Raw genomic sequence first — 13,171 nt, forward strand, 5'->3', positions numbered from 1 at the left:
GGACTAGTTGGTCCTAGTCGGCCAGCTAAAAATCGGTGAATCCAACCAGATTCCGGCAAAAAAAACCTGTATATTCCGGTCAAAACCTCTAAATTCCGGCCAGTTTCCAACCAAACCATGTGAATTCCAACAATTAATATAGTATAGCTAAAAAATGAGTTGAGTAAGAGTTAAAATCTAGCTAATTAAAATATTTACCTATAAAAATGTGTCTATGTATACATAAAACTGAAAATTACGTATAAAAATCCGATCCGCTTAATCCTGAGTAATCAGAGTAGTCGCTAGTCAACACCTCACCGGCCGACCAGCGACTAGGGAGTTCTCCAACAGCTAATCATAAAAATGAATTTGGGCCTTAGGTAATCACATAAATGAATTTGGGGATATTTCAAAATTATCCCTCTATCCGTAATAAAGTTTCGTTATGATGTTTACTTCGGCATTAGGTCATCGTTCATGACTACATGATAATAAATTTAGAAATAAAATACTGTTCTTAAAGGTCCTTAAGTCACAAAGATCAATTAATATTAGTGGTTGGTTCGCAAGATCAATTATCTAAATGTTGTTGTGCAACGTTTTCAACTTATCAGAAGCTTAGAGCACGACTGTAGTTCTCGATCAATAATATATCAAACAGCCCTTGGTTTCAGTCGTTATCAGGGTATCGAAAAGCAAGGTGATCGCTTTCCCTGTCTCGAAAGTACAAGTGGACAAAAGTCACCTGTAATGCGATAAATGATACCGAACCAGTTACTGGTAAAAAGTTGTAGATGCAACACTAAAGAACAAAAGGCTCAAAAGCAGCAACTTAAGAGAGCAATCATTAGCAATATAATTAATGTCCAAGGTCACCCGTGATGCGATAATTACAACCGTTCTTTATACAAGGGAAACCGCACATCAGGGCCCTCGTTATCGACCGAAAAGAAACAAGTAGCCTTTTTTTTTTTTTTTTTTTTTTTTTTGCGTTCGACAATGCAATGAAGTGTTAAAAAGATACACAACCACATTAACTAAAAGATCATGTGGGAGCAGAAACATTTTACATGACGCATCGCTGCTGTTTCGGCCTACAAAGCCATTGCTTTGATTCCAATGACCACAAGGTACATTAAAACAAACCATGCAGCCTTTGTTCATCAAACCAATAACCAATTCAAGCCCAAACACGTGAGTTCGTAATGCGGTCCATCGAACCTTACAAACCAGCAGCCACCAGGAACTTCTTTTTGGTCACTGGTTCCTCATGCAACGCTACAACTTCATTCATCTTTTCAATCAGCTCCTCAAGATTGTTCACACCGAATTTCTTACAATCAAGCGGCTGTTTATATCGTTGCTGATAAATCTCCTCGAAACAACTCAAAAGGATTCTACAAGAATAACTCACTAGTATTTCTTGCAATTCATACCTGAACTGGTTAAACGTTTCGTTCTGTTCTTCAAGAACTACTTTTTCGTCTTCGGAGAATTCATCCGACGATACTTCACGTGCGCCTTTTCCTTTCCGATCATGCTTAATTACGGCATGATTAACATCCGTTGAGCATTTCTTGAGTAATACAAATTTCTTTTGCGCTTGCCCTTCGACGGAGATCACGTCACTAAATTTTTTCAAAAGATTTACGAGCTTTGTAGCGCCATACTCGGAAACACAAAGGGGTCTCCCGAAGCTTTTTTGGTATTCGGAAGGAAGACGCGCGATTTGTAAACGCCCGCCGGAAGTTTCTAGAAGCTTCACTAGTTGACCCTTTAGACCGGTCAAATCTCCAGGCTGAACCCACGTTGAATCGTTTTCCGACGATGACTGAGATGTCATTGAGATCCCTCTATACACAATTGCTTCTTCTTCGTTTTTAGCATCGAAGTTTTCATTAACATGAGACCGCGATGGTGGCACAAACCCTTCTCCACGAACAACGGTCGACCAGTCCCATACGTAACTACCGGCATTACTCAAAGCAGATGAAACACCGACCCCAGATGGAACCACGAGAATCACGGTGTACCCGCGTTGACCAAGCACATGAAGCGCTGGAGAAAAGTCAACGTCACCCGAAATCAACATAATGGAAGACGGTGGAGGGTTATCAAGAGCAAAGAGGAACATATCGACTAATATCGCTTTATCAGCGGCATCTTTTCTTCCGTTCGGTACATCTATGAGCCTGACACCTGTCCTTTGACAGCCTTCTCTTAAACGCCTAGGAAAGCCGTTAAAATCTCCATACGCGGAGAACATGTTCACCACTCCATTGATCACAGGGTGTACCCGTAACGCCATTCTGACATTACCAGCGACGTCTTCTGGACGAACGTCGTTGGGAACAGGACAGTTCTCCATGTCCCAAAGTATAGCGATCGGACCGTCTGACGTGTTATGACTTTCTTGAGGTGACTTGGTGTTTTTCATCAACATAGAAGGTTGTTGTTCCATTGATCCCGAAGGTAATATTAGTCCCGGTGTCATTCCATTAGCCATTAGCGGGTCACAAAAGCTTCAAGATTCCTGTAATAGATAGATAATACACAGTGTTAAAATCATTATTTTAATAACAAACACCTCGCATACATGATGTGTATGCTTCCCGCATCGTCTTTTTGGGATCTAACGCGCTTTTAAAACCAAGGTCACAAATTAAAATTGAAATTAGAATGGGAATGAACATTGATTTTAAACCCTAAACCGTAACCCCTAAAATCCGATAGGTGTGTATGCAAAATTCACAATTTCATTGAGAACCTCTAGGTCCGATAGAGCCTATAATTCAATAATAACCAAATCATATTGTTCTAACGAAGATGCCCTAACATATTTACTAGTTATCAACTATCTAAACCTTAATTTTATCAAAAAGATGATCTTTTAGATATGCAAAAACAAGGTTACAAATTACAAGCAAGCCCATCTATGTTTCCGGATCGACAGAAACTGAAGTTTAAAACACAATCATACTGAAATTCAACAATCTATTGAATTAAAGATCTCTACATAATAAAGTAAGGAAAATAGTTGTACCTGACGGAAGTAAAAGTTAATCCAGAGAAAGAATTGGGAAAATTCCAGGTGGTGAGCTGGTGGGTGTGTAGCGCCTACGATGATGATGATGAAGTTGAAAATTGGGGCGAATACAAGTTGGGTATTGCACCGACAGAGTAGGATTTATGTGTACGCGTGTTACTGCCATCAGATTTATGTCGACGACTCAACGGGCTTTAGGTCTACGTACCGGGTTACCACCCGCGGTTCACGGCGGGTTTAAATATAAATAAAAACTAGTTACAAAAATTGTCGTCGCGTTCAGGCGAACTTATTTTGTTATTTAGTCTATTGACAACGGGCCAATGGGAAGCCCCATTTACCCGCTTTGGGCTATCATCATGCAAGCCCAACAGGAAAAAGCCCAACAAGGGTTTACCTTGCCCACTAAGGTTACCGTTATGAGCGGGAAAAAGGACTGAGGGAAGACAGGCAACATTTAATGTTCGACAAGAAGAGGATCTCAGCTGGCGAAGGTGCTTTTCCGGCTAAAGCCTTAAATGAGGCGATCATCTCACCGTTAGGGGTCAGATACGTGTCTGTACCCCTCAAGAACTTGCAGAATCCGTTAGATCACCCATGTAGATATCTCGTGCACAAGATAAGAGCTGGGTATTATATATAAGGGCAAGGATCAGAGGCATCAAGGGTATGACCATAACAAGCCATCACATTTACTACACTCTCATTTACTTCTCCCACATTTACTTCCGACCAACATTCCCACTCATTAAACACTTATATTTCATTCGTCTGATTAACACCTTTGAGGAAATATTCCGGTGAACACACTCATTGGAATAAACTCCTCTATCTTTCCGGCAAGTTTACTTACTCTCACGCCGGAGCTTGGTCACGGATCCCCCCTCCGGGGTCCTCCGTAGCGAGGCTTGTCACACCCTGGCTTTGCGGAAGCGTGGTTAATTTGGTGTGACTTCTTAATACCATAGCTTAATCATAACAAAGCTATATGAATTAAAAATATGCAAGATCATCCATTAAAATAAAAATACCATAACATTGTCTTAACGGGATAACACCCTAACAACCATAAACTTGTTCACCAAACATTACAAATTCAATCTTAACATAAACATGATTCAAGGACTGTGACTTGTCCAGGAAAGAGTCACATTCCCCGAACCCTGGATGACCTCGGTGACTAATGCAGCGGGAAAAACATGCCATACCGTGCCAGATCTTTAATTCCCTGAAATACATGTAAGTTGAAAAATCAACAATAATGTTGAGCGAGTTCATGTGTAAGTGAGTAAATAAACCATTGTATTTATCAAAAACAATGGTATGTAGCAAATAAGGAAAAAGAGATCACCAATGGTTTGCAAGGCCATTGATATGTGTGAAGTGCAAGTAGGAAGACTCAAACGTAGCGGATTTATGCGTCGGGCACTAAGTCACCCCGAAGTCCGTTATGCTGGACCTGGGGCTGGGCTCGCTACACCCAGATAGATCTACCGCTCCTGTCCCTCGGTCCTACCATGAGGATTAATGGCCTCAAGTTTCCGCCTACCCACTCACATGATCTAAGTAACAAACCTCCTTACGCTAACCATACCATGTATAAAGTATTCATAATCAATGTAACATGTATTTCACCCCCGCAGTTTAGAAAACTGAAAACAGTTAAGAGAAAAGGGGGACATGAACTCACAGTCAGTGCGTCGCTATACCAAGTACTCCGAATGTCAGGCAGCTGTGCAACGACCTACATGTGCTAATTCTATTAGACGGATGGTCGTGCCTTAGCTTTATAGTTTAAGTTTTTGGGAAATAGTTAGACAACTATTTCGTGTTTATATTTTGCATGTACTTGGTAATTAATCTCCTTCCCAAGGATGGGGGATTTAATACATGTGCGTTCAATTTATAATATTAAGTCTCACTTAATATATTTTTACTTCTACTTCCAAAATATAAATATTTTTCTCAAAAATATTATATTTTCACTTCACATAATACTTCCAAAATAATGCGTTGACAAAATACGCGTTCATGAATATTTCCGTATAATGCGTAAGTTACGTTTTAACGATTAAGTGGTAATAATAATTACCGGTGTAACTTATATGTTTGTCGTGTAAGCGTTTGTATTATTTTGGAGCTGTTATCGTTCGAAATATTATTTTTACTCTAAAAATAATATTTATGTATTTTCACAAAATAATCATAAGTAGTGTGGTGAAAAATATATTTACTAAGTATATATTTATCACGTTTAGTTTTGTGAAAATCCCACCTCCGAATATTTGTAAATAAAGTCGTGGCGAAATATATTTTGAAAACATATCAAAAAATAATTCTAACACTTGTAAATAATTCTAAGTGTTATATTTTTAGAAAATTTCGCCAGAGTTTCCCCTGTAACTGGAGGTGGCCACGCTTTCTAGCGTATCATTTTCTTTTACAAAATCATTTCAACACTTCTTTAATCAATTAATCAATTTCCGACACATCAAACTAGTCGACAAGTATGTAAAATCGCATAATCACATGAACTTGTGGTTTTTCCGAAAACTATAGTGTAGATCCCGTTATATTTTGTGGATCTATGTGTAAAATAACTTAATCCCGTAAAAACCTCGTTTTTAGAATAAATCATCCTTTACAACTTCCCGTCATCTTTCTCAAAGATTGTTATTTTGTCGAAACTTTTCATTTCACAAGTGTTTATACACTTGTGGTTTGTAAAAATCATATTTGTTAGTGTGTCATCCGACTTTTATAAAACATGATTTTCTCGACACTTGGTTCTACGAAAGTACCACTTGTACATACGTAGATCCGCTAGTTTTAAATACTATTTTACAAGTAAAAAAACACTTTTACACAAGTTCATGTTTCTCGTGTGGTAGAGTTTCACCTTTTAACCCTTGTACCGATAGAAACAAGCTTATGTCAAGATCTATGATCTTAACAAAGTTGGGTTAAACGATGATCCGAGCTACCACTACGTAGATCGGGCCTAAATAATCACCACTTTCAAATACTACAACCTTTACACAAGTATCAAGCTTTTAATCAACTATATTCATGTTTTAGTAGCCTTTAAAGATTCAAAAGATAAGTTTCCGCATTTTAACCGTTACAAATCTTATTAACCACTTTAGATATGTTCGAGAATGAGTTTTAAGTGTTATACCTCTAGCTCGGGGCTAGGGAAGATTCTAGGCGAAAATGTGGTGGATAAAAGCAAGATAACGAGGTCCTTCCACTTCCGTTTGCTCCAAGACTCTTTATGCGAGATCCCTAACTCTTGTATGATGTTGAAATGGATGGATCAAAACTCGACAATGGTGGTGGTGACCCAAGGGGGTTCGGCCGAGAGCTATGTAGAGGAGAGGAGAGAGTTGTGTTGGGTGGAATGTGGTGTGAGAAATCTCATGTGTTTAGTGTTTGTATTTATAGACAATTCCTTGTTCTTAATCCAATGGTCACTATGTCTTCTTGATATTAAGCACAAATCAATTAAATAATCAAAATTGTACTCTTGTGGTTCCCCCTAGTTGGCCGATTTCTAATTGGGGGGGGGGTATCTAGTTCGATTTCAAGTGTTTAGTTAGAGTTTAGTTAGATTAACTAAGTTAGATTAGGGGTTAACTTAGTTAGTTACATGTTGCGTTTTAACGCGGGTGTTAGGGTAATCAGGGACCCTAACTGGCTTAGAAAAAGATCAATAATATTATTGGCCATATTTTTATGTTCCGGGTATAGTCCGGTTGTTCGGTTGGATAGAAATCCGTTAAAGTGCTTAAGTAAGCTTTCAAGCGTCGTAAATAATATTTTTAGTGACACAATTTATTTCCAAAAGTGTCAGGAATATTTCCTCATATTTTGGCACTTTATTAGTTAGCCAGAAGCTGGTATGTTAAATAGAGTGCTGTGTGTTTTGTGCTTAGAGTACGTTTTAGGCACATCCAATCATTATATCTTATTCCTAGAGACGCAGTTCTACAACCCTTGTATCCCTACACACACTATGGGTGTAGCAAAATATTTCTGGCTCATACAGGCCCTTAGAGGCAGGTCTGCCTGATGCTGGCTTTATCAGCATGTTCAATAGGTTATTCGTTCAAATGCTACTGTGCTTTTGTGCATCATGTTTGTCACTAGGGTACAGTAAGTAAATAATGTAGTGACGGAAATCAAAGTATGATGCAGATATGTACAAGTATCAACAGTCAAGTAGCAGTTCGTCAGCAATTTTCAGTTAAGCACAGTAATTAAGCAGCAATTATTTATTAATTAAATCGTACGGATACCTGGTTTAGTGAGGGTTGTCACATTCTCCCCCCGTTAGAAAAATTTCGTCCCGAAATTTTAAGCTCTGCTTGTAGAAGCAGGGTTCTTAGGAAATAAGTGGGGGTATTTCTCTTTCATCCGGTCCTCACGCTCCCAGGTGAATTCAGGACCATGTCTAACATTCCAACGAACTTTGACGAGCTTGACACTGCTCCGGCGGGTCTTGTTAACTTTCCAGTCCGTGACCTCAACAGGTTCTTCAACGAAATGGAGCGTGTCGTCAACATGAATTTCGTCGGTAGGAATGACAACGGTATCTTGTGTTGGACTTCTCTTCAGATTGGATAGATGAAATGTATCGTGAACACCATTCAGTTCGGCAGGTAGGTCCAACTTGTATGCTACTAACCCGATTCTCTCCAAGATCTTGAACGGTCCAATATACCTCGGGTTCAACTTTCCACGTTTCCCAAAGCGTGCCATACCCTTCCAGGGTGATACCTTCAACAAAACCATCTCACCAACCTCAAACTCTAGAGGTTTCCTGCTTCGATCTGCGTAGGCTTTCTGCCGGTCACGAGCCGCGCTGATGCGATCTCGTATCTGTGCGATCTTATTTGTGGTTTCCTGTACCACTTCAGGACCAACCAACTGTCTATCACCTGCGTCAGCCCAACAAAGCGGCGATCTGCACTTGCGCCCATATAAAGCTTCGAACGGCGCGGCACCAATACTGGTGTGGTAGCTGTTGTTGTATGAAAACTCAACCAAAGGCAAATGCTTATCCCAGCTACCGCCCAAATTCATCACACATGCTCTCAGCATATCTTCTAGTGTTTGTATCGTCCGCTCGCTTTGGCCGTCGGTCTGCGGGTGAAAAGCAGTGCTCAGATTCAACTTTGAGCCAAAAGCTTCCTGAAAGGATTGCCATATCCTTGACACGAACCTTCCGTCTCTATCAGAGATAATCGAGAGAGGTACTCCATGGCGTGTAACAATCTCTCTCATGTAGATTTCGGCCAGTTTGCTCGTATTATCCTTCTCTCGGATAGGTAGGAAGTGTGCTGACTTCGTTAAGCGATCCACTATTACCCAAATAGTGTCATGGCCTCTTGGCGTTCTTGGCAACTTCGTAATAAAATCCATAGAGATTTGTTCCCACTTCCACTTGGGAATCTCTGGTTGCTGCAGAAGTCCCGAAGGCTTCTGGTATTCCGCCTTAACCTTGGCGCAAGTTAAACATTTGCTCACATAAACAGCCACATCGCCTTTCATCCTAGGCCACCAATAATAATCTTTAAGATCCTGGTACATCTTATCCGCTCCAGGATGGATAGAGTACCGCGACTTGTGAGCTTCATCAAAAATAACCTTTCTTAAACCTCCAAACAAAGGAACCCAAATCCTTTTCTCAAAACACAATGTTCCTTCCTTGTTTGGTACCAATAACTTCTCCATCCCACGGAGATACTCTTCTTCAAGGTTTCTTTCCTTGAGAGCTTCTTTCTGCGCGGCACGAATGCGCAAAGAAAGATCGGTCTGAATAATCATTTCCAAAGCCCTAACCCTTATGGGCTTGATCCTCTCTTTTCGACTTAGGGCATCGGCGACCACATTCGCCTTCCCTGGATGATACTTAATCTCGCAGTCCTAGTCATTCAACAGTTCTACCCATCATCTTTGCCTCATGTTCAACCATAAAGGTAGTGTCTCCAGATCTTTAAAGCAAAAACTACTGCGCCTAGTTCCAAATCATGTGTGGTATAGTTCTTTTCGTGTACCTTCAGTTGGCGTGACGCGTAGGCAATAACCTTTTGGCGTTGCATCAACACACAACCCAATCCTTGCCGCGATGTGTCGCAGTATACCACAAAATCATCGGTACCTTCCGGTAGAGCTAAGATTGGCGCGTTGCAAAGCTTATCTTTCAATGTCTGAAACGCTTCTTCCTGTTTGATTCCCCAATCAAACTTCTTGTCTTTCTGAGTGAGGAGTGTCACACCCTGGCTTTGCGGAAGCGTGGTTAATTTGGTGTGACTTCTTAATACCATAGCTTAACCATAACAAGCTATATGAATTTAAAATCATGCAAAGTCATCCATTGAAAATAAAACTGTCAATCATTTTCTAAATGGGTAAACACCCAATAACCATTACTTGTCTTAAACAGTACAACTACTACCATAATGCAAACAAATAAACATGGTTCAGGGGCCATGGCTTGTCCAGGAAAGAGCCATGAGCCTTGAACCCCGGATGACTCTGAATCTAAATGCAGCGGGAAATCCTGCTAAACCGTGCCAGATCCTTAATTCCCTGAAATACATGTAAGTTGAAAAATCAACAATAATGTTGAGCGAGTTCATGCGAAAATGAGTAAATAAACCTTTATCTTTATCAAAAACCCTGGTATGTAGCAAATAAGGAAAAAGAGATCACCAATGGTTTGCAAGGCCATTGATATGTGTAAATGCAAGTAGGAAGGCTCAAACCTAGCAAATTTATGCGTCGGGAACAAAGTCATCCCAAGGTCCGTTCTGCTGGACCTGAGACTGGGCTCGCTACACCCAAATAGATCTACCGCTCCTGCCCCTCGGTCCTACCCTGAGGATTAATGACCTCAAGTTTCCGCCTACCCATTCACATGATCTAAGTAACCCTCCTTACGCTAACCATACCATGTATAACATATCCATAATCATTGTAACATGTATTTCACCCCCGCAGTTTATAAAACTGAAAACAGTTAAGAGAAAAGGGGGACATGAACTCACAGTGAAGGCGTCACTAAATCAGTAATCCGAATATCCGTGTGCTGCGCAACGACCTACATGTGCTAATTCTATTAGACGGATGGCCGTGCTTTAGCTTCATAGTTGATATTTTTGGGAAACGGTTAGACAACCGCTTCGTGTGTATACTTGGTATTTTACTTTCCTTCCCAAGGATGGGGGATTTAAATACATGTGTATTCATATTATCTCATTAAGTCCCACTTAATATATTTTATTTCTTGTTCCAAAATATAATTATTTTTCTCAAAAATAATATATTTTCTTTACATAATTCTTTTCCAAAATAATACGTTGACAACATACGTGTCGATGAATATTTCTGCGTAAAGCGTAAGTTACGTTTTAATGATTAGGTGGTAATAGAAATTACCGTTGTAACTTTTATGCTTGTCGTATAAGCGTTTGTATTATTTTGAGTTCGACAAAGTTTGTAAATGTTATTTTTACTCTAAAAATAATATTTATACATTTTCACAAAATAATCATAAACAGTGTTGTGAAAAATATATTTATTGAATAAATATTTATCACGTTTATTTTTGTGAAAATCCCACCTCCGAATATTTAATAAAGTCATGGCGAAATATATTTTGTAAATACTTCAAAAATAATTCCAACACTTGTAAATATTCTAAGTGTTAGATTTTTAGAAAATTTCGCCAGAGTTTCCCCTGTAACTGGAGGTGGCCACGCTTTCAAGCGTATCATTTTCTTTTACAAAAACATCTCAACAATTTATTAAATCAACCGAAACAATTTTCCAACATGCTAAACAAGTTTTAACACTTCAAATTGTAGATTATTTTGCGAGGTCGTATTACCACATGAACTTGTAATTTTTCCAAGAGTCGTTTTGTAGATCACTTTATATTAGTGGATCTATTCATATAATAACTTAGTCTTGTAAAAACCCCGTTTTTAGAAACAATCACTCTTCACAACTTCCCGACAACTTTTGTGAAAACTCAATATTTTGTCGGATCTTTTATGTACAAGTGTTTCTACACTTGTAGTTTATAGAAAATCATACTTATTCATATCTTACCCATTTTTATAAAAACGTGATTTTCTCGACACCCGGTCCTACGAATATACCACTTGTACATCCGTAGATCGGCTTGTTTTAGATACTATTTTTCATGTCAAAACATTTTTACACAAGTTCATGTTTCCCGAGTGGTGGAGTTTCACCTTTTAACCCTTGTACACAAGAAACAAGTGTATGTCAAGATACGCGATCCGGACAAAGTCGGGTTAAACGATGATGAGAGCCACCACATCGTAGATCGGGCCATATTAATCAACATATTCAAGTACTACGGCTTTTACACGCGTTATGTGCTTTTATCCAACGAAATACACGTTTTTGAAGACTTTAAAGTTTCATTTAGCGGGTTACCGACATTCAACCATCAAAAATCCTTTTAACCACTTTAGACACGATTAATAATGAGTTTTAAACGTTATACCTCTAGCTCGGGGCTAGGGAAGATCTATGGCGAAAACTGAGTGGATAATAGCAAACGGTAGAGGTCCTCCGCGTTCCGTTTGTTCCGAGCTCCGTTGTACGTAACCACCGACACTTGTATACCCTTGGAATGTCAAGACTTGAACCGAAAAACGGATGTGGGGGTGGTGGTGATCTCGGCCGAGAGGAGGGAGAGGGAGAGGGAGTGGTGGTGAGGTGAAGTGTGTGTTTGTGTGTGTGAGAGGTAGTGAGGTATTTATAGAGAAAGTCGTCTCGATCCTCGTGCAATCCAATATAAAATAATAAAGGTGTACTCCCCGGGTCCCACTAGTTGGCCGATTCCTTTAGGATGTAATGGTGCTCGGTTCGTTTCCAATCGTTCAGTTACGGTTCAGTTTGGTTAAGTGCGTTAACTTTAAGGTCTAACCCCGTTAGTTGTTTAATGCATTAGGAAGCGGGTGTTAGGGTAATCAGGGACCCTAACTGGCTCAGAAAAATACCAATATTAATTTTGGCAATATTTTTATGTTCCGGGTATTGTCCGGTTGTTCGGTTGGATAGTAATCCGTTAAAGTGCTTAAGTTATCCGTTAAGCGTCACAAATAATATTTTTAGCGACACAATTTATTCTGCAAGGTGTCAGGAATAATTCCTCATGTTTTGGCACTTTATTAATTAGCTAGAAGCTAGTATATTGGTAAAAGTGCTGTGTTTCGTGCTTAAGGTTCGTTTTAGGCACATCCAAATCTCTTTATCTTATCCCTAGAGACGTAATCATACAACCCTTGTATTCCTACACACACTATGGGTGTAGTGAAATATTTCCGGCTCATTCAGGCCTTTAGAGGCAGTGTTTGCCTGATGCTGGCTATTTCAGCATGTTCACTGTGTATCCGTTTAGTGCTACTGTGCTTTTGTGCATCATGTTTGTCACTAAGGTTCAGTAAATAAGTAATGTAGTGACAGGAAAAATCATAGTATGATGCAGACATGTATAAGTATCCGAAATCAAGTAGCAGTAATCTCAGTCAAGCACAGTAATTAGGCAGCAATTAATAATTAATTAAGTCGTACGGATACCTGGTTTTGTGAGGGTTGTCACATTCTCCCCCCGTTAAATAAATTTCGTCCCGAAATTTTAAATTCTGCTTGTAGAAGCAGGGTCTTCTGGAAATAAATGGGGGTATTTCTCTTTCATTCGGTCTTCACGCTCCCAGGTGAATTCAGGACCATGTCTAGCATTCCAGCGAACCTTGACAAGCTTGACACTGCTCCGGCGGGTCTTGTTTATTTTCCAATCCGTGACCTCAACTGGTTCTTCAATGAAGTGGAGCGTGTCATCAATATGGATCTCGTCGGTAGGAATGGCAACGTTAACTTGAGTTGGACTCCTCTTTAGATTGGATACATGAAATGTATCGTGAACGTTATTCAGCTCGGCAGGTAGATCCAACTTGTATGCTACTGTTCCAATTTTCTTCAAAACCTTAAAAGGACCAATGTAGCGTGGATTCAGCTTCCCACGCTTCCCAAAGCGTGCTACACCCTTCCAGGGTGATACCTTCAACAAAACCATATCCCCAACCTCGAACTCTTGAGGTT

General features: G+C 39.7%; 1 protein-coding gene across 1 annotated transcript; it reads right to left on the reverse strand.

Annotated features, from left to right (window-relative positions):
• Positions 1–797: 797 nt before the first annotated feature.
• LOC110869296 lies at positions 798–3,198 on the reverse strand. Its single transcript, XM_022118600.2, has 2 exons — positions 3,026–3,198; positions 798–2,515 (listed from the first exon to the last, which is right to left on the reverse strand). The coding sequence occupies exon 2, from the start codon at positions 2,486–2,488 to the stop codon at positions 1,205–1,207; it is 1,284 nt and encodes a 427-aa protein (XP_021974292.1). The 5' UTR covers positions 2,489–2,515; positions 3,026–3,198; the 3' UTR covers positions 798–1,204.
• Between the last annotated feature and the right edge of the window lie 9,973 nt (positions 3,199–13,171).

The sequence above is a fragment of the Helianthus annuus genome, chromosome 16 (assembly GCF_002127325.2).
Source record: "Helianthus annuus cultivar XRQ/B chromosome 16, HanXRQr2.0-SUNRISE, whole genome shotgun sequence".
NCBI lineage: Eukaryota > Viridiplantae > Streptophyta > Magnoliopsida > Asterales > Asteraceae > Helianthus > Helianthus annuus.